The sequence below is a fragment of the Dendrobates tinctorius genome, unplaced genomic scaffold (genome assembly GCF_039654945.1).
Source record: "Dendrobates tinctorius isolate UK_male_01 unplaced genomic scaffold, ASM3965494v1 ptg000326l, whole genome shotgun sequence".
Lineage (NCBI taxonomy): Eukaryota > Metazoa > Chordata > Amphibia > Anura > Dendrobatidae > Dendrobates > Dendrobates tinctorius.
In genome coordinates this window covers 14,120,569-14,144,648 of record NW_027361993.1, presented here as the reverse complement: position 1 = coordinate 14,144,648, position 24,080 = coordinate 14,120,569, and the positions used below count along the sequence as shown (strand labels likewise).

Sequence of the window (24,080 nt, the reverse complement as noted above, 5' to 3'; positions counted from 1 at the left end):
TGAAGGCAAAAGGGAGTCCAACCCCTTACTAGCATGGTGTACCTAATAAAGTGGCCAGTGAGTGTATATAAGCACATACATGCAATATACAGTATACAGGTACACACATCCTATTTAAGAATGTAGATATATCCAGATCAATATAGACAGATACGCTCCTCAACAAATTGCAACATCAGGAAGGAAGAGTTGGCTTTGTCCACAAGATCTCCAGACCAATCTCTGGCTACCATTGTGTCCAACACAATCTATTCCACCCACTGGTTTGTGTCTGGAGACTACGGGATCAATGCCACGAAGAAAATTTCACCAGGGAACGTCACAACGGTCCTACTCCATGGTTGGCCTAATGTAGCTGGACCCTTCTAGTCTTCACTCCAGATACACTAACAGGTCAGTGTTATATTGATTTGGTGATGGAACCAGTTGTATGGCCATTTCTGCAAAGTGTCCCGAGAGCTATTTTCCAACACAATACCAGGCCACATGTGGCTCGGGTTACGTGAGCAGCCTGTGCGACCTAAACGTGCTACAATGAACTGCAGTGTCTCCTGACTTCTGTCCCATCTACAACATCCGGGACATCATTGGTTGACAATTATTAATTAGCTGCCAGCAGCAGATTTTGATGATTTGTCCAAGTGTATTTAGCCCGGCAGCACATTCCTCAGACAACTATTGATAACCATAAGTGATACACTGCATACAGATACAAACATGTGAGCTATAAACAGTAGGTAAATCATTACCATATAGGCCAACACGTGCACCTTATAGGTATATATCTGTCCAGCACAGGTTAATACTTGCATGGTGTATTGGTGCACACATCCTATATGTCACTATTAGTGTACAGATGCATACATCCCATACACATATAAACTCATATACATACATATGTCATCGTACAGTCAATACACCAGTCATACGCTGTATGAGAAAGAAATGTAAATTTACGATGAGTTCCTCCGCTATTTGCTGGTAGCAGAGAACTTCAATGTTTATCCTCCCAGCAATGTGTTTTTTTTATACCAGTAAAACTGTCTTTTCCTCGCTGCTTACAACTAAATAAAAGTAATAAGAAAGGTAGAGGATCTGCACAAACACTCTGCACCTTAAGGAAAGGGATTGAGTTACGCATCCATAAAGGAGGCAGCGTTCTTCTGGTGTGGTTCATTTTTCTTACCTACAATAGGATTCGGGTGATTCATTTCCTCCAGTCCATATAGAGATGTGAGATACGATAATTAATTGAAGGAATTGAATATACACCCAGATTACAATCTCCAGGAGCACAATACACCAGAAGCAATTTCAGGACATTTTTGTAGATATGTGAAGAAAAGAAAAACTAACAAGACACAGATCTTGTGCTGCATTACAAAAACATGGCTGCTTTTTGCTACAGATTGTGCGCTGCAGTAACGGACAATACCTGGTGACAGGTGCGGTGCCTTTTTTACAAGGAAGCTGGTGTGTTATTCTAAGCCTTTTTTAGGCTGGGTCTACCCAACGACTTTGGCCACAGTTCAAGTCACACGGCCAGGCTTGGACTGGCCCACAGGAGAATCCTCCGGTGGACCACCACCCTCTTATATGAACAGTACTTGGCACAATATACTTGAATCACTATGTACAAAGGCAAAATCTACATTGTTACATACATTTGTGATTGAGGATAACATTACATATGTAAGTAGCTGAAAAGTGGGGACTGGAGTTGGTTACTGGTGGGCCCTTGGCTGCCCAGTCCAACACTGCACACGGACAAGATGCTGGTGCTACATCGCATCATAATTCGGGTGATTAGGGTTGCAAGCAAGTCGCAAAATGTTAGAAGCAGTTGCATTTGCGCACCTTGTTTTTCGCTGTCAGAGTACCTTGCAGGTCGGACCCCAATCATTAGCATTTTGCTGCAATGTAGCAGTGGCATAGAACAATCTTTAACCGCGCGACTTGTGTTCCAGACAAAATCACTATGTAGCCCCAAGGTAAAGGGACTGTCCCGCAAAGATCTTCAATATTCCCTTTTAGTGCATATGGACATCTAGGATGTGGGGTCTTCTACTCCTAACCACCTCAATGATCCATTAATTAAAGGGGTAATACATGACTATTTCATTTTTTACTGGATTAAGTGATAACAGGCAGATGGTTGCTAGCTACCTGCTTCTTGTGCCCGGAGCCAATCTCAGCCCACAGAGAGGTCACTGACCGCTCCTTCTGGTAATTTCGTGGTTTCCACTGACGTCACGTAGACAGTGAAGCAGCTCCTCTTCCACTCGGCTCTGTTGATGGGTCGCGACTGCCAACACCATGCTGATGGAAAGCTGGCTCAATGCTGCTTAAATAACAGGAGCTGGCTGTCAATCAGCAAGACGTCTGTAATCGCGCGCTATCGACAGAGCAGATCAGAAGAGGAAGAGATACCTTTTCGACGTGCAGTAGTTGAATTGCTGGAAAGAGGACTCGGTGTCCACTCTGAGCTGGGCCAGTTGAAGCATTCAGGCAGTTGTGTCTGTTTAGTTTTTAGGCCCAAAGTAAAAAAAAAATGTCCTGGATAGAAGGCAGCCATATAATATTACATAAATACGTATTGCTGCCTGCAAGTTATTCTTGAAATATCAGAGCTGGTCACCAGGGATTGGTATATTTTATAGAAATTCGCCCGTTGTAGTTCTCAGATCCCTCCTTCATGACTTTTTGGAGAATATACACAAGTGACATCTCACCTTCATCTCTACAGCAGCGGATCCAATAAGGAGCAGGGACTCGCCATCCCAAATATCAATCTGAAGGGTCTGAAGAGCCAAATAACGTAGAAACCACCTTTGTTCTCCTGGTTTGAGGAATCCAGGATCCACCATGTACTTCAGTTGATACCCAGGTGATCCTATAGGCAGAATTTACAAGTACATTTACACCGTCTATGTCATTTATTATTTACAATCAGTCATCTCTAACTAACACATGAAACAATTTACAGTATATCACTTAGAACCTCCATGAAGAAGACCACCGGTAGGAGGCTGCAGGGTGGCAATAACCACTGATCCCTGGTGATTTAATCCACAGGACATGCCCCAATCAGCCGAAAGACAGCGAGTGAAAATTTAGGAAAGACAGAACTTTAAAAGGGGAGTCTCACTGCAGACTGATCCCTTTATCATAATCGCAATCATGGGGATCGGCTGCTCACTGCAGTGGCCACTAAAGGAGAAATGTGGTATTACATGCAAACAGTTACAGTGGGGAAAAAAAGTATTTAGTCAGTCAGCAATAGTGCAAGTTCCACCACTTAAAAAGATGAGAGGCGTCTGTAATTTACATCATAGGTAGACCTCAACTATGGGAGACAAACTGAGAAAAAAAAATCCAGAAAATCACATTGTCTGTTTTTTTTTCATATTATTTGCATATTATGGTGGAAAATAAGTATTTGGTCAGAAACAAGCAATCAAGATTTCTGGCTCTCACAGACCTGTAACTTCTTCTTTAAGAGTCTCCTCTTTCCTCCACTCATTACCTGTAGTAATGGCACCTGTTTAAACTTGTTATCACTATAAAAAGACACCTGTGCACACCCTCAAACAGTCTGACTCCAAACTCCACTATGGTGAAGACCAAAGAGCTGTCAAAGGACACCAGAAACAAAATTGTAGCCCTGCACCAGGCTGGGAAGACTGAATCTGCAATAGGCAACCAGCTTGGAGTGAAGAAATCAACTGTGGGAGCAATAATTAGAAAATGGAAGACATACAAGACCACTGATGATCTCCCTCGATCTGGTGCTCCACGCAAAATCCCACCCCGTGGGGTCAGAATGATCACAAGAACGGTGAGCAAAAATCCCAGAACCACGCGGGGGGACCTAGTGAATGAACTGCAGAGAGCTGGGACCAATGTAACAAGGCCTACCATAAGTAACACACTACGCCACCATGGACTCAGATCCTGCAGTGCCAGACGTGTCCCACTGCTTAAGCCTGTACATGTCCGGGCCCGTCTGAAGTTTGCTAGAGAGCATTTGGATGAGCCAGAGGAGTTTTGGGAGAATGTCCTATGGTCTGATGAAACCAAACTGGAACTGTTTGGTAGAAACACAACTTGTCGTGTTTGGAGGAAAAAGAATACTGAGTTGCATCCATCAAACACCATACCTACTGTAAAGCATGGTGGTGGAAACATCATGCTTTGGGGCTGTTTCTCTGCAAAGGGGCCAGGACGACTGATCCGGGTACATGAAAGAATGAATGGGGCCATGTATCGTGAGATTTTGAGTGCAAACCTCCTTCCATCAGCAAGGGCATTGAAGATGAAACGTGGCTGGGTCTTTCAACATGACAATGATCCAAAGCACACCGCCAGGGCAATGAAGGAGTGGCTTCGTAAGAAGCATTTCAAGGTCCTGGAGTGGCCTAGCCAGTCTCCAGATCTCAACCCTATAGAAAGCCTTTGGAGGGAGTTGAAAGTCCGTGTTGCCAAGCGAAAAGCCAAAAACATCACTGCTCTAGAGGAGATCTGCATGGAGGAATGGGCCAACATACCAACAACAGTGTGTGGCAACCTTGTGAAGACTTACAGAAAACGTTTGACCTCTGTCATTGCCACCAAAGGATATATCACAAAGTATTGAGATTAAATTTTGTTTCTGACCAAATACTTATTTTCCACCATAATATGCAAATAAAATGAAAAAAAAAACAGACAATGTGATTTTCTGGATTTTTTTTTCTCAGTTTGTCTCCCATAGTTGAGGTCTACCTATGATGTAAATTACAGACGCCTCTCATCTTTTTAAGTGGTGGAACTTGCACTATTGCTGACTGACTAAATACTTTTTTTCCCCCACTGTACATACATTAATGGCTCTATGTCTGCAGAGCCCATTTTCTCAGATTCCAGGATCCCATTTTTGGGATCGTAGTGGATCCCAATTGGTTTGATCTCCAGAGATCAGTAAGTTATTTCCTATCATATTGATAGGGGAAAACTTTTGATTTTAGAAATACCACTTTAACATATCCGAACATACACAAGTCGCACCTACCGGTGTTTAATAAGCCATCTTTGTTGATCTGAACCAAGAGTCGTGCTGGTGTATCAGAACATGACTTTGTAGTAGAATTAATCTGTACAAGCTGCAGGCGAGGGGTGGTCACCGGCAGAAAGCGGTAAAACTGGAAGGTGAAGTAAATAGTTTGGGGCCAATTGATTGAGAAATCATCCAGGACGCTATAAACATAAACATTATGATTAGCCCGTACCACTCAACACAACACAGTGCAGACATTTCTATGGGTCGTCTGTTCATTCATCCCATAAATTGGTGACATAACCATAACAGATTTGATCATGTCACCAAGCTTTCCCAGGATTCTTCATAGCAACCCAGCCTAGGCTCAGGTCACATTATATCAGGGGTTCCAGTTTTCATTATGGGATGTAAATTGCACTATAATGTCATACTCCTGCTGTCAAAAACTCCTGAGAAAAAATTGTTATGTCTACTAAAATAGATATTTTTAAAAAATTGACACCGGTCTTGAGACCAAACATTTCATATTGACCGGAACATACCGTAAGTTCCTCTCTCTAACATTTTTTCTTGTTTACAGCTCATCGCCTAAGAAACCGACCACCGCTGCTGTCAAGCCTGTAAGCACTGTGCCAAAGGAGACCAAGATTAGGAGGTAATACTTCCCTCCTCCAGCCATTAAAGCAGCGCTTGCAAGCACTGCACTTGTTCTGCTGTCTGGAATGTGGTCGGTCTCCAAGGCAATGCGCTGTAAATAAAAGAAGCGTTAATATTCTCAAAGACAGCTGAAAATTTTACTGGGTCGTAAATTGCAAAATTGCTTGTATTTAAAAGGCTCTGACAATAACCATTTATGAAGATGGGAATAACCCTTTCATGGGATCACACAGACTCAACAGAATACCAGATATGTAGATGGACAGCAGCGTGATCCTAATGTCAGGATCCATCCTGCAGGTGATAAATAACCCTGCCACCGATGAACGCCACTATTCTGAGCCATGATTAATCACTGTCCAGATCACAGTGCTGTCACTCGATATTCATGAGCGGCTCGTCAGACTGTAGAAAAGTGCACTCATCAGACAGATACACTAGGATGTCGCCTCTCACCTGCTGAACGCAAGAAACTGCAGGATGATTTCATTACACTGCAGGTAATCGGCTTCTTCCCTCTGGGGATTAAAGTTCACCGGACTTGATGGATCAACCACTTCCGCCACCTCATTATTGCAGTCACTAATTTCAGGGAATCCAGCTGAGTGGAGACGTGCCATGTCGGCTCGAGACAGGACGGACGTGGTGCTGGAAGAGAGAAAGGGGGGCGCCATTTATCTCATATCCCAACATATCCTGATGGCGAGAAGAGTGGAATAAAACTAGATGTAACTTTAACTCCGCCATCAGCTCTCACACGGCCATATCTGCTTGGGGGTCCAAAGGGCAGCTGACAACGTCAGTATATGTAAAGACCACCTGATGGGTGATATCAGTCATAAAGCATCCTATATACATCAGGGTATAACTGGAAGAACCCACCAGCCTTGGTAGGATCAGACAATGGTGTGATGTGCCGAAGTATCACCACCAACCATTAATGGCAGATGATGGGGAAAGAAAGACCTGGCAGTTTGGATTTCTAGGGTTTGGTAATGGATCAGATCCCTTAGGAAAAAAACACATGGTGGAAAGTCAAAAAAGAGATCTTGTGTCTGGGAAGCAGACCTACAGATGGGTGTCCACCACTAGGCTCCACAGTGGGGCAAAGGGGTCTATGGGGCCACTCAGCTCTAATGTAGACCAGGTCTGACCAATGGCCATGTGGTGCAAGTAACGTAAATAGTGCTGTGGGGCAAGTGCAAGCACAGTATTAATCATCTCATCCACATGCTCAATGCAAATCTTTGAAATTTTTATTTTTTTAACCACTGAGCCACTACCCACAGTCACATATCAAAATGCCAAAACTTTTACATAAGAGCACCATTGCCATAAACCTGTCATATCCGATCAGGCCTGTGGCAGGACTCCAACACAAGCATTACCTGGGTGTAAATGTCTGAGTGAAATTAACACAATTTATCACCTCGTTTCTGTTCCCGGCTCTTAAATGTTATCTATGGAAAATGATGAATGGTTGAAGTAAAGTAAGGAAATCTGTGGATAGTTTCCATAATTAGTTTCTTTTATTCATCTTCTTAACAATTAATAAGTGAGGAAAAAACAGCTGTAGGACTAATCAAAAGACAAAGTTATGTACGGCTATGCATCACGTTTGCAGCAAGTTATAACAGCCAGAAGGGCTCTACTAAGTACTAAAGACATCAAAAAGAAAGGGATGGGAGGCTATTTGCCATAAAAATCGAAAAAATTGTATTGATGTAAGTTAAAATAACAACAATATAAATGAAATGTAATCAAAACAGGGGCAACAATGCAAGAGAAATAGCCACAAAAAAGGAAACTGTGCCTATATATATATATATATATATATATATATATATATATACACACACACACACACACATACATACCCACTGTGCAATAGATCTCAGGTAATTAATATTACTACGCAGCCAAAGAGTAGTGCATCATTAAGTATAAGGAGCCGAATAACAGCTTAAAAAAATATGATATATCTCTGGGCCAAATATACCAAAGGATCATATGTACTATATCAAGAGGATCACAGCAGCTATCCACATACCTTGGTTCAAAATATACAGTGAAAACTTGCACATGAATTGATATTGCACCAAAATGGATGTTGATAATAAAAGTAATGAGATAAGACCCAAGGGAGAGGAATGAATGTCAGCAATAAATGAACACTGTACCTTTAAGTGGTGGTGGCACCCCGACGAGCATTTCGCGTGTAGCTTTACCCAAGGGATTCCTTTAGCAGCATTCTTTGGGTCATTGTTTTGTTGGAAGGGTGAACTTCCATCTCAATCTCAAATCATTGACAGACTGAAACAGATTTTGATCAAGAATATCCCTGTATCTCACACTATCCATCTTCTCTCGACTCGGACCATTTTCCCTGCCCCAACTGCCGAAAAATGTCCCCTTAGTATGATGCTGCTACCACCATGTTTCACTTTGGGGATGTGTTCTTGGAGTGATGAGCGGTGTTGGTTTGGTGCCAGACATAATGTTTACATCATTGGCTAAAAACTTCAATTTTGGTCTCATCTGACCACAGCACCTTCCTCCATTCATTTGGGGAGTCTCCCACATGTCTTTTGGCAAACTCAAAACAAACCTTACAGTTTTTGTATGTAAGTAATGGCTTTTTTCTGCCCACTCTTCCATAAAAGCCACTACTATAGGGTGTACAGCTTATTGTGGTCATATGCTTGGGAACTCTGCAGCTCCTTCGGGGGCACTTTTGGTCTCTGTGCTACCTCTCTCATTAATGCCCTCCTTGTCAGGCTGAGAGTTTTGGTGGGCGGCCCTCTCTTGACAGGTTTGTTGTGGTACCATGTTCATTCCATTTGATGATAATGGATTTGATGATGCTCCAGGGGATCATCAGAGATTGGGATATTTTTTCATTTTTATAACCTAACCCTGACTTGTACTTCTCAACAACTTTGTCCCTGACTTGTCTGGCCATCTTGATTCTTGGTCTTCATGATGGTGTTTGGTTAGTGGTGCCTCTTGCTAATAGTGGTGTAGCTTCTGTGGCCTTATAGAAAAGTGGGTATATACTGGCAGACCATGTGACAATTAGATTACTCACAGTTGGACTTATTTTAACTAAGCATGTCACTTATGAAGGTAATTACTTGCACCAGAATTTTTTAGGGGTGCATATATATATGCACATGGCGATTTTTAGTTATTATGATCTGTGCCACACCTCAGAACCCACATGGTATCTATACACATTACTGCCAGTAGTGTGGGCTTTCTTCTTACCTTGCAGTCTGAGTTCCCATAGCCACAATAGGGGCATGGACGGGAGAAAATACAAGCTCTTGCAGATGGTCAAAATTGGACGGCTCTTGATTATTTTTAGCCAGATCTGCTTCAAGGTGCGTTATTCCACTGGCATAAGGGATTTCCTGTAGATGCAAGAAAAGTAGTAGACAATAAAGCCGCACTCTAACCATATATCAGCTACTCGATACTTATGTACAGTAATCCTGTGCAGACCTTGTGCTTCACACTTCTTCCTTCAGGCTATTCAAACAGTAAGTAGCCGACTGACAGCCATCATGGTCAGCCATACTGGTTATAATGGAGCTGCATTTTCTGTCACTTGATCACTCTGATTATTTCACCCTTTGTATATGGGTTTTTACCATACTTCCAGGATTATAAGTGATCTGATAACATCCAGCACTTTCTAGCTTTGTCTGCTCAGAAAGTTGGAGTTTGATCTGATGCTGCTGTGGTATAGTACAAAGTCATGATTCTACAACATCCATGCAATCCCTGGTACTGTACTACATGCACTACACATGTAATACGAAGTCAGAAAAGGACACTAAATGTCAGAGTCTCATCTAGATAAGGGTTTTGAGCCTCTTCTTACAAGAACCATGGCAGATAATTGGGAAAAAAATAGTTTTCTGCATCAGAAAACAATAGAAATGAAGATGATTAACTAGAGGTTGCAGTGCTAGATAAAACATGCAAATGGCATTGAAATATGTATCTGTGCAAGTGATATGGTGTGTGACTTCTGACACATTCAACTACCTGCATGCATATGTTTTGCATCTATAATGTTAAAGCAAACCCGATTTAAAAGAATTCAGGATGTTGTGCTATATACTGTTTTTTTCTTTTTAATTCTATGTTAGAAAACATTATGATCAAAAAACCCATCCACTGCAAAAGTGATAAAAAGTCTGATCAATGGAAAGTTCATCTAGTGAACCCACACCAGAATATCGGGACCTATTTCTCCTGCCCCTCCCTATCTGCTAGACCGCACATGTCAAACTCTGGCTGGCGGGTCAGTCAGCCCGCGACGCAGAACAGATCCCCCACACAGCATTGCACTTTCAACTGTATCAGAACCCTGGATGACAATACAGTTGAAAGCAATGATGAAAGAGGGAGCAGTTGTGGCGCCCCTGAGGGTCCGGTTGCCACAGAGGTACTGCACCTCATACAGAGGACTCCTATCACTTGCACCCAGCACACACTAGTTTAGTTAGGGCATCTGGGTGTACCCTTTGGGAGGATGGCCTCATCCCAGACTGGCTAGGAAAGGGAGTTGGGGAGTTAGTGGGAAAGGTGCAGGGCAGAAAGAAAGGGAGAGATCAGCGCAGAGACACGGCCAAGAAAGAGGAACATAAAGAGGAGTCTTGATCAGGTGTCCCTGATCTACCTGGGAGTTTGCCGGACCCCTCCCTCGGAGGACACAGTACCATGCGGGTCATCTTGTGCACAAGACTTGTGAGTAAAAACCCAGAAATTGCACCTAACTGTATCCTTCGTGTTATAACAAATCTCGCCTGCTTTACACCACATTCGCCATCACAGTCACCGGCTCAACTGCCCTGGGACAACTGCTTTAACACCTTCCCAGAGGATCTGCATAGCAGCGTTGGCTACCCTAGCCGAGTACCACGGGTGGCGTCACGATTCCCCTTTTCCTATTAATCATCCCACCATCTTCCCCTTCATCTAAACTTCCATCTTCTTTATTGGACACCCAGGGCCATGGACTGGGTCACCATCACTACCGTGACACTTTTCCCCTTAAAAGAGCCTGAAAGGCCCAATACCGAGTTCCCCCGGCCCTGCGGGGTGTTCCATTTTGGCGTCACGACGAACAGGATCATCGAGCTCAGCAAAGCTGGGTACTTGGAGCTCGGCAAAGTTGGGTGCCTAGAGCCTAGCAAAGCTGAGCACTGTGTGCCAGAGACTGCAACATAGTGAGTACCAGAAAACTGTAATATATTGCTGTAATATATTGAATGCCAGAAGTTTTTATGCATAGCAGCATCGACTACCCTAGCAGAGTACCACGGGTGGCGTCACAATTCCCCTTTTCCTATTAATCATCCCACCATCTTCCCCTTCATCTAAACTTCCATCTTCTTTATTGGACACCCAGGGCCACGGACCGGGTCACCATCACCACCGTGACACTTTCCCCCTTAAAAGAGCCTGAAAGGCCCGATACCGAGTTCCCCCGGCCCTGCGAGGCGTTCCACAGTCAGCTGATGCTCTGACCGCCATCATTCTGTCTCTAATGTCTTAGCGCAGCGGGTGCATTTTTTTTTTACCCCTTTCTGACATCTGACGCAATATTCTGTCCATGTGACCCGGGCCAATTTGACCATGGACGGAATATTATGTAATCGCGATCGGCCGTGCACACGATAGCCAGCTGGTGTCAGCTGATTCTGACAGCTGACATGAACGGAGCCCAGTAACCGGAGGTAACCTCTATGACGTCACCCCCTGTCACTGACGCTGCGTACCAGCAGCTCATTCACCTGTGGATCTCAGCCTGGACGGTCGCATCTTAGCACCGTCCAGGTTGAAAACTAATTATCCCCCAGACATGAATTACAGCGTGGAACAGAATGACAGACAGGTATGTATATTGCTGTTTTTTTATTTGACTTTTATTACAGGAGAACGAGGGCTTTGGTGGAATTAGGCGAGGTTGTAAGTATGGTTTAATTAAGAGTATTAAAGGAGTCCTTGTCATTTTTTCAATTAAAGGACTTTATTCTGGCTGTGCGCTTATTTACAATACAACTGTAGGATTAGTAAAGGATAGGTGTCTTTTAGACGCTTCTCCATTGCTAAGCTATGGGCTTGTTGTCATCTGACAATACAAAGGTGACATCAACCCCACAAATATGAACCCCACTTGCCAATGCTACAGGGCAAGTGTGAAGAGCCTGGCAAAGCGCCAGAATTGGCGCATCTAATAGATGTGACTTTTCTGGGCAGCTGCGGGCTGTTAATTTTAGGGGCTGAGGGGTCAATATCCATGGCCCCTTACCAGCCTGAGAATACTAGCCCCCAGCTGTGAGCTTTAGCAAGGCTGGTTGTCAAAAATGGGAGGACCCCACGCCGTTTTTTTAATTATTTATTTAAATCATTTTTTGAAAAAAACCAGGGTGAGGACCCCTCTAATCTTGATAACCAGCCTTGCTGAAGCTGACAGCTGAGGGTTGCAGCCCAAGCTTTGAGTTTTGTCTGGCTGGTTACAGAAAATACAGGGGAACACATGCTTTTTTTCATTTATTTATTTATTTATAGCGCAGGCGGCGACTTATGAATACCCCCATCTACCGTTCTTGCTGTCACTGTTATTAGCAGCAGCAGGGGTAGGCGGATGGGAGTAATAGTCCCATCTGCTGCCACCTGCTGTCTCTTTTATCACTTAAATGTAACTTTCATCATTCTCCCCTGCTCGCGCCAATCGCCGGCAAAGCAGGGGAGAATGATGAGAGCCGTGTTCAGAACCTCGTGCCGGGGAACAGAGCTTACTGAAATGCTTCTTCTCCAGCGCCGACGTGTGTCACACGGATGACATCCATGTGTGTTATGCGTATGCACATCTGCGGGACGTTTTGTGGCCCATGCTGACAATAAAAAACTGGCATGTTTTGCCCACGGACACAGGGTCCGTGGAAACACATTGACATGTTCACAGACCCATTCACTTGAATAGGCAAATAGCGCTCCGTTTCTCCCGAGTCTCTCCTTGTGGCTAAGTGGCACTGTACAGCCACATATGGGATATTGCCACCTTCAGTAGAAATTGTGGGACAAATTTTAGTGCCATTTTTACCCATTTCTTGTGTGAAAATGTAAAATCTTTGGCTAAAACCAAATTTTGGTGGTAAAAGTGTAGTTATTTTGTCTTCACTGCCCAATGGTATAAAATTCTGTGACACACCCATAGAGTCAATATGATCACTGCACCCCTAGATGAATTCATTGAGAGATGTAGTTTGCAAAATGGGGTCACTTATGGGAGGTTCTGCTGTTCTGGCACCTCATGGGCTCTCCCAGGGGGGTCATGGCACCTGCAAACCATAACAGTAAAATCTGGCGCTTCTTCTCTTCTGAGCTCTGCCATGCACCCAAACAATGGTTTTCCCCCACATATGGGGAATCAGCGTATTCAGGCCAAATTGCACAATAATTTTTGGGGTTCAATTTCTCCTGTTACCTTTGGTAAAATAAAAAATTAGGGGCAAAAAGATCATTTTTCTGGAAAAAATATGATTTTTTTATTTCTACATTATAAACTTCTGTGAAGCACATGGGGGTTCAAAGTTCTCACCACACATCTAGATAAGTTCCTTAGGGGTCTAATTTCCAAAATGGTGTCACTTGTGGGGGGTTTCCACTGTTTACCCACATCAGGGGCTCTCCAAACGCTACATGGTGTCCGATCTTAATTCCAGTCAACTTTGTGTTGAAAACGTAAAACGGCGCTCCTTCCCTTCCTAGCTCTGCCATGCGCCCAAACAGTGGTTTACCCCCACATATGGAGTATCAGCATACTCAGGATAAATTGCTCAACAACCTTTGGGGTCCAATTTCTCCTGTTACTCTTGGTAAAATAAAAAAATTGGATCTCAAGTAAATTTTTTGTGAAAAAAAGTTAAATGTTCTTTTTTTTTTACAAAAATATTCAGAATTGAGAGTCCTCAGGTCTCTTCTTCAGGCAAAACTAATACAAAATCTGAAGAGTCACATATTTATGCACAATACAACACAGAAAAAATGCAATGGATAAGACAAGTGACGTGAAGCAGAACTATCAATATGGGAGAGGGAGAAACATAAATATTGGACCAGTACATAGATAAGGAGTCCGGATGTTTTAAAGCCCTCTGATTGGGGTCTCCTAATGTGTTGTGATGCCCCCACCAGGTCTTGAAAGCAAATTCCTTAATTGATGTAAAAAGACATAAATCCATGCGACACATTCATTCCAGCACTGAGAGTGTCAAAGGTCGTCATAAATTGATACTCCCAAACACGTCTCTCTCTCTGAGATGTGAAGTTACCTTTCAATACCAGTAATTTCATATTCATGTTGCGGTGATCAGGGATACAAAAATGTTTTGCCACAGGTAGATCCATTCTTTTTTCTCTTATTGTGTGACGATGAGCATTCATCCTTGTTCTAAGCTTTTGCCCTGTCTCCCCCACATACAGACCCCCAGTTGGACATTTAGTACAAATAATTAAGTACACCACATTAGATGTAATGCAGCTGAAAGTACCTGGGATCTTGCAGTCCTGATGTGAGTTGGGGATCTTTATCTTGTCCGTGGTCATTACTACAAGATCCCAGGTACAAGCTACTGTATGAGTTCATTTTATTTCAATATCTATTAAAGTGAACTTTGTTTGTGGGACAAGCCGTTTAAGTTTGTTTTCATATGAAAAGGTTCATTGTTACATTTGATAATAAGGAATATCGACATCAATATTAACCCCTTTCTGGGCACATGACAGCTGACATGTGCACGCAACAGCTGCGGGTGGAATCGCGATCCACCCGCGGCTGTTAACTAGTTAAATGCCACGGTCAATCTCTGACAGCGGCATTTAACTCGAGCTTACTGGAAGCGTGTCCCTAATCCTGCCCATCAGTGAGCCAGTCACACGATTGCTGGTCACCGATGGGTCAGCACAACAACAAGAGGTCTTCAGTATACCTCTATGGTTTGTCATTGCCAGATTGCTATGAGCAATGTCCCACTGTGATTGGCAGCTTTCTGTGTGCAATATGCATCAGCAGAAAGCTACCAATCAGTGGTGGGGACGAGATCGGACTACATGGCAGCAGGCCAAATAGTACTCTAGTGATAATCTTCTGCCGAAAAAACGATTTTATAAAAACTTCAACAAGCAGTCCAGTAAGTGACACGTTGGTGGAATCAGGGTCTCAGCCCCTACATTACATTCTTCCAGGATTCAACTGGCCCACATTAGAATCCTCCAGTGGACTCCTGTGCAAAAGAGGGCCACCACCCTCTTATATGAGCAGTACTTGACGCAATATACTTGAATCACTACATACAGAGGCGGAATTTTATTCATTTACCATTCTACCCAGTCCATTGTTATATACATTTGTGATTGAGGATAATGTCACATTAACATGTAGCTGAAAAGTGGGGCCCTGGAGTTGGTTACTGGTGGGCCCTTAGCACCCCAGTCTGACACTGCACTCTTCTCAAATTAGGCAACAAAAATTTGGCGACAGATGCCAATTAAATGCAGTACTATGCTAAGTGTTTGTTTCTGCTTCATTCCAGATATACAGGAATGGACTCTGACATCTAATCAGAGGCTCAGACAACTGCTTATCAGGTAAGTGATACATGGGAATTGTCATGGACACCATTTGTGGTTGCCAGCTACCAAAACTTACAAGTTAGATAGCATAAATCACAGGAATAGTAAAATACTTAAAGGGGCTTTCCACTAATTGCGAGCTGAATGATCACTCAACCAACAAATATAGAATGTGTATGGCTAGTTTATAACAAGTAACAGATGATCAAAAGTCTAACTTTTGATCTGTAGCTTCATCTTCTCTCCACTGCCTCCTGCTTATAAGAGCTGGCAGGAAGAAACCCATCACAAGCAGGAACCAAAGGGAACACTAAAACTTTGCAATTTGAGTTAGGCAAGTGATCTAATTTTGCTGCCCATAAATCAGAGCAAAGAAACTGCAGTATAATGAAACTCAGCCCTCTCTGTTAAGCATGGGACATGGGATTGTCTATTTTAATCCTTATTGGAATAAAGCTTTTGCATATTTTTATAAGGAAAATGTCACAATTTTTCCTTTTCTTTGTAGGAGTCCTGCCATTCAGACTCGTAGTGACCGAGAACTTATGTTATAACCGAGTGATATGTCTTTGCTTCTATAGACAGAAAAACTCATAATAGGTGATCTGACCTGATCTAAACTCCCCACTAATAGTACTCAAGATCACATGATGGCTTTTGGCTTTAGCAGAATGCTGAGAATCCTCTAACTTTATAAATGAAGGAACATACGGACATTGGCAGATGTCTTTTGATTACTGATGTTTACTTACAGTCAATGTCAAAGAAAGTGCAAACCAGACATTCTCCTACCACATGTGAAAAACAAGTTTCAGTCAATTATTCATGTTGGAAAACCAATCTTGGAAAGCACATGGCATTAAAAATTAGTTTGTTTTAAATAGCTAATTGCTTTCTAGGGAGCACTCGTATTAGAATTACCTAACTAATTAACTAAATGTTGCACCATTATAGGCACGTCATGGGATGCTAACCACATACAATTATAGTCAGCTAATCTGTTTTTATTTGTGCTGCATAATCCTTCTAAAATGTATACAAACAGCAAAGTGTCAGGGACTTTTAGCCTTCTTGGCACTCACAATATTCTACAAAATCCCCCAAACGCAGGAACACAAGTGGATATGTCATAACTAAGAGAATATTGTACTTCAATCCAGAGCTTCACATAGATCCACCTCACATGGATATCCTGCTGGCTCACCTACTTTTAAGCTCATGATAGCAAGTGAATTCAAAGTTTATTTTTGTTGTAAAATACTGAATCAGAAAGTCTTATGGGAGGAGAAAAGGGAGGAGCTAAGGGTATTGGGTAAGTCAGGAAGGAGGAGTCTGGCTAAAAGTAACACTGTGCTGGGGGGAAAAAAATCTTTGGAATATGTTGCTTTTAACTTTCCATTCAAATCGCCTGTTTTTTCATTGTAGTGCGGATTTGGCCGCGCGGTTTTTGTAAAATCTGCAGGTAAATCTGCAGGTCAAAAGACTTGCGGTTTTACCTGCGGATTGCTCTGCGGTTTTGCCCTGCGTTTTTTCATCTCCACAATGGAGGAGATGGCAAACCTCAGTGGAATCCGCAATTCTTTCTTCAAAACCGCGGAAAAAGCCGTACCGTCTGCACTACGGTTTTGTATTCCCATAGGGAATAATGGTACTGTACACCGCAGATGAAGGTGGGCGGGGCTCTACACTCAGCTTTCTATATATACTAGCTGAAGAGCCCGGCGCTGCCCGGGCATAGTACCTAACTGTGGGTCCCGCTCTCTTCCTTAACAGCCCTGCTCTCAACCCGCCATTACACTCTGTCCTTCTGCATTCCTGCTCTCCACACGCCATCACGCTCTCTCCTTTCACAACCCCGTTCTCCACCCGCCATCACGCTCTCTCCTTCCACAGCCCCGCTCTCCACCCGCCGTCCCGTTCTATCCCTCTGCAGCCATCCACAGCCCCGCTCCCTTCCTTCACAGCCCCGCTCTCCCGCTGTCTCCCTCCACAGCCCTGCTCTTCCTCCACAGCCCCGCTCTTCCTCCACAGCCCTGCTCTCCCGCTCTCTCCCTCCACAGCCCCGCACTCTCCCTCCACAGCCCCTGCTCTCTTCCTTCACAGCCCCGCACTTCCCATCCACAGCGCTGCTCTCCCGCTCTCTCCCTCCACAGCCCTGCTCTCTTCCTTCACAGCCCCACTCTCCCGTTCTCTCCCTCCACAGCCCCGCTCTCTTCCTTCACAGCCCCGCTCTCCCACTCTCTCCCTCCACAGCCCCGCTGTCTTCCTCCACAGCCCTGCTCTCCTGCTCTCTCCCTCCACAGCCCCGCTGTCTTCCTCCACAGCCCTGCTCTCCCGCTCTCTCCCTCCACAGCCCTGCTGTCTTCCTCCACAGCGTCAGCCCGCTCTCCATGCACCACGCGCGGTGATGCTGGAACCAGGAGAGAGAGCTGCGCAGATTGTTCGGCTGGAGTGGGCAGAGCTAGAGCAGAGCTGCAGCGTGTGTGATTGGGCGTCCTGCGGGGGGCTGGGCCTAGCGCTGTAGTAGGCTGCAGAAGCCAGGGACTAAATTTTAGGCCGGGAAGCTGCAGGGGAGAGGGGGGAAAGCGCGGTTGGCGACAGGGAGCGCTGACTGAGCCGGGACAGGGCTGGGAGGCCCCTGTCCTGAAGATCGTCTTCCTCCACAGCCCCACTCTCCATGCACTGTCCTGCTGTAGCTGTATCCGTCCTCAGCTCAGCTCTCCATCCGCATCCCACTCTGATGCTTCGGGATTGGTTGGTGATACACACATACATACATTCATTTTTATATATATAGATAGATATAATCATTATAATTTGTTATAACTAACCGTAGTTAGTTACTATGCCCGGGCAGCACTGTGCTCTTCAGCTAGTGTTTTATATATATGTAATGTTGGGCGTGACCAATGAAATTATGCAATTGAAATTCATTCTACCCATCTTAAAATGTTATATGTGCTGCTGTTACCAGTGTTCCGTTTTTTGTCTTTCTTGTTTACCAGCTAATTTTAACAGATGTAATAACTAATAAAAATATATTTTATAGCTAATAAACTCATGCTTGCTTTCTTGTATATTTTTAAATGCTAGTACAGTACTGTACAATATAATACCCTACTATCAGACAGTACAGGTCACTGTGAAGAATACTACACTATTTTTATTTTACAATACATTACATTTAGTATTATGGGATAAAATAATGTCACAGGTTTAATGTGACAGTGTGGAGCCAGAAGACCGCAGTGTCTACTCCAGCACTGAAAAGAAGCACTTCTCCATTTTAAAGCTGTTTATTTCTTCTGGCAGAACAGTGGTTTAGACCAGAAGAAATATTGGGAATCCCTGTGTTCACAGCTGTGCTCAGTTAGCCACTCCCTTCCCCTTTATAATTTGGGCTCTGTTACAAACCCTTGACAGAGCTAGCATTTGCTGCATGGCTAACGGAGGAAGAGGAGTTCATACGAGAAGGAGAATTGAAGGTCTTATTAGTGACTGTTGCTTGGTTTGTATGTGTGGTAATTCCTTATCCTTCTGTTTCGGTTTATTCCCCTACCTTCACACCCTGATGCATTCCTCTGTTATATGTGAGTGAATATTTTGTATGCCTGAAGTTTTCTGTTAACCCTTGTTTGTGTTGCCTTGTTTGTTGGGTTGGTGTACTACGGTGCACAGTAGCACCCCCTCTTCCCTGGATGGGGGAAAAGAACAGACCGAGGGCTAACTCAGGAGATAAGGCAAGGGTGGAGGCCCTGGCATCTTCACCTTCAGAAATATCCCGGCGAGTAGGGCGAGCTAGGGCGCCCCTAGTGCTAGAGACAGGGAAGGAGTCCCTGGTCCCGGGTCATCCGACGGCTGTTTCGTGACAAATACTATACCATTATTTTCTTCGGCTGAAAAGATATCAGAATGTACTCATTTGGGAGTACAGATCAGATGATGGCAGTGAATGAATCAGAACAATCTCCTGCAGATGTTTACATCTTAGTTAGGGTTTAATCAGATGTCAGTAACTTCCATGTATGAGAAAAACAGACTGATGTCATCATTTTGTGTCGTACGTTGAGAAAAAAAAAATTCACCTTCTACTTTCTGACAATCCGTGAAGAAAAAGACCGCATTCAGATGACACCTGAGGGATGAACAATATCTTCATGGACCTATACACTTATCTCTGATATTTTCCGGTCCGAGGAAAAAACTGGACATGTACACAGCCCCATAGAATATCATCAGTTATCCGAGAAAACCACATATAGCACTCGTACGAGAAAAACTGACTTCTGAATGAGCCTTATGTGAAACACAGGTGCTACTGACCCTTTAACGTCCAGCATCTGTACTCCAATTGAGTATATTCTGATATCAATGCAGCTAAAGGCTGATATGCAATTTTTTATTTTACAGAAATGAAGGCAAATCTCCCTAATAAAATAATTTGAAAAGTTTCAAATTATTAAAAAAAAATAAATACCGTAAATTAAAAAAAGTTTAGTTACTCTTTAAGGACACTTCCTTTGAAATCAATGGAGCCAACATGTAAACATTACATTTGTTTTTATGATTACAAAACGGATCCAAAATCAGACACAACTCCTGCACGTGTGAACAGAGCTTAAGACGGCATTACGGTTTTGGAGAATAGAAGGCAAAATAAGGTAAAATATATTACAAAAATTCATAACTTTTTGCATAACTGATCAATCAATAAATAAATTAAAAAAAAAGTTTAGTTGGGCTCTGTTTACACGTCCACATGTTTAGAACAGACAAATGAAACAGCCAAATGGAAGAAGAGGAGCCACATTGATTCATTATAGGGTGCATCTGGTTTAAGGTTACTGAATGGAAGAAAAAGTCCTTCAGGTAGTTTTTTTGCTATTCTTCCATTCTAGAAATGAACAGGAAATGGAAAGCAATCAGACCCTACATAAATCCAAAGGGCCCCTCTACGTCTCTTTCAAAATGGAACATAGAGGATGTTAATTCCGTTCATCTGTTCCAAACAGAACAAAGGATAAACACACCTGAATTCTATGCTAAGATTTCAGATTTCTGCTTTGTAATTGGAGAGCAAAATGATGTAGGAGCAGAGACCCTGATTCCAGCAATGAGTCACTCACTAGGCTGTGTGTTGCTGTTTCAATAAAATCAGTGTTTTATGAGCAGGAGAAAAACACTACAGGACAAGGCGTCTTGTGCAACCTTGTCAACTGCTCTGTATAATCCCGCCTCCATCACTGATTGGCAGATTTTTATGTACATTATGTATTGAGAAAAAAAGCAGCCAATCAGTGGTGTGTGGGCGGGGTTACAAAGAGCTCAGCATTCAGAGAACTGCTAGATCTGCAGCAGAGAAAAGTGTGATTTTATCACAACTGCTGCACCCAGTAAACTAAGTGATACACTGTAATCAAGATCTCTACCCCTACATCATGCTGCTCTCGAATGGGCTAGAAAAAAACCTGGTGACAGATTCTCTTAAGGCTAGATACAAGTCAGCAGAAGCCATCAATTTCAGAGGAACCAGTTGTTGATCTCATATGTATGCGGGATCCTGACTCTTCCCAATTATCAATTGAGGTCAAAAGGGATAAAAAATGTTTTTGGACTTTGAGTGTATTGTCATCATTAGTGATCCAGGAAACATAGCAACCAACCTCTCTCCTCCAGAATGCAGAGTTTTCCCACTCAATGTATTGCTTCTTTAGGGTGGTGGTAAAATTATAAAATTGTTTTTTTTTTGGGGGGGATGCACATTTTCCTATGGCTTTGACAATGGTAAAAAGGTTAAAAAAAAAAAAAAAAAAACAGTGATTAACGGAATCAACAAAAGTCTAATCAAAAAAGTTCTTGGTTTTTTCTTCTACTACCGGGTCACCTAATTTCCAGCCGTCTTCTACTATCTGTATAATTTACATCTGACCCGCGAGTCCTATATATAATCCGCAGATACCTTGTTAGCGACACTGCATTACTTTGCTTGGATATTAGCCTGGTTTACTTTTGCAAACAGCTGCGAGTAATGTAAATGACCGTGTTAACCATATTTATTAGGTATTTCATCAAAAAGATTTCTCATCCTTTCAAGAATGTTCTGCGTGACTAATGGTCGCATTTACTTAACTTAAATATATGTTACAACTTGCAACTGTGCTTTTAATCCCTTTTACATCTTAAAAAATAACAGCAATACATAAATCTGGATGTGCTGAGTAACACTTACAAAGCAGAATTAATCTTTGGCTTAAACTTAACTTCCAAATTCCTTTTTTTTTATCTGATAATGGGTTTAAAGGGTCGGCATTATACAGAAAAAAAAGGAGGGAAAGAAGAAATTGTCAGAGGGAGGATGATTGTTCCTATCGGGTCCTCACTGGCCCAATTGAGGACTAGACCTTCCAATGGGCTCAGATTTTGTATCGTCATCAGATTTATGCTGCCCCATTGGAGAGGAGCTGCAGCTTTGGTAGTCTTCTCAATGGTAAGCTACTGCTATGTATAACTCAATAGTTATGAGTTTAGGTAATCCCCGCACCCCCATCTCTGTTTGCAGCTTTTAGCCTATGCACAGTGTATCCAGGATGCTGTCAATCGATTATGTGGGTGGAGTTATACAGAGCTCAACATTGAGAGGACTAACACAGCTGCAGCAGAGAAAACTGTTGATGTTATCAAATCTACAGCAGGAAGCCCAGTAAGTGACCCAACGCTGGAATCAGGATCTCTATTCCTATTTTATTCTACTCTAAAATTGAGAAGCATAGTCCTGGTGACAGATTCCCTTTAAATCTCCTTTTAAGTCTTATTATGGCATATGGACGTCATGGTTCGGGATCCCATATACAAATCAAACTAGAGAGCTGCTAAAAAGCAATCACTTTGATGAACTACAGCTATCCAGTAATCAGATTAGCTGCCCTGTGCTACATGCACAGCCATCTGAATCCAAGGCTGTCAAAATGAGATGTTTGCCAGTGGTCGGAAGAGTTAAAGAGGGCGGCCATTCTCAGATTAAAAGGGATGTCTGCTATGGGATTACATCTATACAAGTCGTAGTGTAAAAGAAGACAACCACACTAATGAAGTTAGTCATTTTATCCATTTTTGGACTTTTTTTTATCACCTTTACATTTTTATCTATAGCACTGCACATCATATAAGAATATAATGAGGTTAGCTTCGGTCTGACCCTATACACACACAATGATCACAGAATGGGACATTTTCTTTGCTGGCAATGAGTTTGAAAGCAATTCCATTAAGTTAAGTGAATGACACGCCACTTCTATTCAGTCGTGTGAGTTATGTATAATTAAACCAAATGTTCTCAAGTGTCGCCTCATATGAGCTTTGAAAATGGTTCCACCCAGCAGGCGGAAATGAGGCTAAATAGGAGACTATGTTACTCCATGGGGACTGGAAAAAGAAATGTTATTGATAAGTGACATACTATAAGGCTATGTGCACACATAGATTTTGGTCCTGCAGATTTTTCCGCGTGGATTTCTAAAAATCCGCAGGTAACATCTCAGGTCAAAAGACCTGCGGTCTACCTGCGGCTTAGCCCTACGGTTTCATACCTCTACAATGGAGGTGGTGTGAAACCGCAGCGGCTTCCGCACAAAGAATTGACATGCTGCGGATTGTAACCTGCGGAAAAATCCGCAGCATGTGCACTGCGTTTTACAGTTTACCATTGAATACAATGGTACCGTACAACGCAGCAGAAAATGCTGTGGACCCACAGGGCCAGAAACGCTACGGATCTGCAGCAGAATCTGCAGCGTGTGCACATAGCCTTAATCATATTTGTCCAGTTCATCGATTTTCTGCTTTTCTTACCTTTTTAAAGTTCACCTGTCAACGGACAAAGGGCGTATAAAATGCGGTGAGACTCCATTCATCCAACTGGGAAGTGAATGCAACATGTATGGGCTCCAAATTGAGGTGCCCATATAGAGTGGCATCACTTGGGTCAACCTTTATTGGCATCCAGTTTCTTTTGACAAGTGGAAAATAAATAGTTCCACCTTGTAAACTTTGTAGGATAATATATCAAAAGGGGTTGTCTCCCAAATGCAACCGCTGCCCATATGACTTGTTTTATAACATCCATATAGTCAACACCTCCTATGAGCCAGAGACGATCCTTGCAATATAATGAAATGAGTCGCCAGCATGCAATGTTACATCTCCCCTGCAGAGGACGCTACAGGGGTAATGAGAAGATGGTGATAAGGATAGCCAAACACAGGATCCCCCCGGCTACAACTGTTGATCACTGATGAGACAACACTTTTAAAGAAAAGTTTTCACCAGAATAGCTCATTTTTCGATTACCGGTAGGTAGTTTCTATGATGCTATATAAAAGTTGAAATAGAAGGCTAATTAGCAAATTGAGGGCTCAGAGGGCAGGGCGTATCATAGTAGGTGTTTAAAGCTAATCTGCCAATAGAATTTCACATTCCAAACCATTTATATGTGCATGTAGCTCTTACAAACACAAGTCCAGCAATACCTTTACATGGCCAGTCCGTTCCTCCATTACGGAGACATCAGCGTTTGAATTAATGTGCAAATGAGGCTGAAGAACTATGGTAGATCTGAAGCCTCTGTCACTCAAGCTTTATTTTGCACCCAGCACCGCCTTCTCTTGCTTGACTAATGGCTTTTTTTGCCTGAAATCACACAGCACCGAGGCTGTCAGTCAAGCAGGAGGAGGTGATA

The 24,080-nt window shown here is 43.0% G+C and overlaps 1 protein-coding gene across 2 annotated transcripts in view; it reads right to left on the bottom strand.

The window, feature by feature from the left end:
• Window positions 1–24,080, bottom strand: part of NPHP4 (nephrocystin 4) — a 331,710-nt gene that overhangs the window by 90,387 nt on the left and 217,243 nt on the right. For both annotated transcript variants that reach the window (XM_073561791.1, XM_073561792.1), the window contains 4 exons: window positions 8,963–9,108; window positions 6,152–6,343; window positions 5,051–5,235; window positions 2,733–2,893 (listed from right to left, as the gene is read on the bottom strand). In XM_073561791.1, the coding sequence (XP_073417892.1) occupies window positions 2,733–2,893; window positions 5,051–5,235; window positions 6,152–6,343; window positions 8,963–9,108 (684 nt within the window). The remainder of the gene's footprint in view (window positions 1–2,732; window positions 2,894–5,050; window positions 5,236–6,151; window positions 6,344–8,962; window positions 9,109–24,080) is intronic.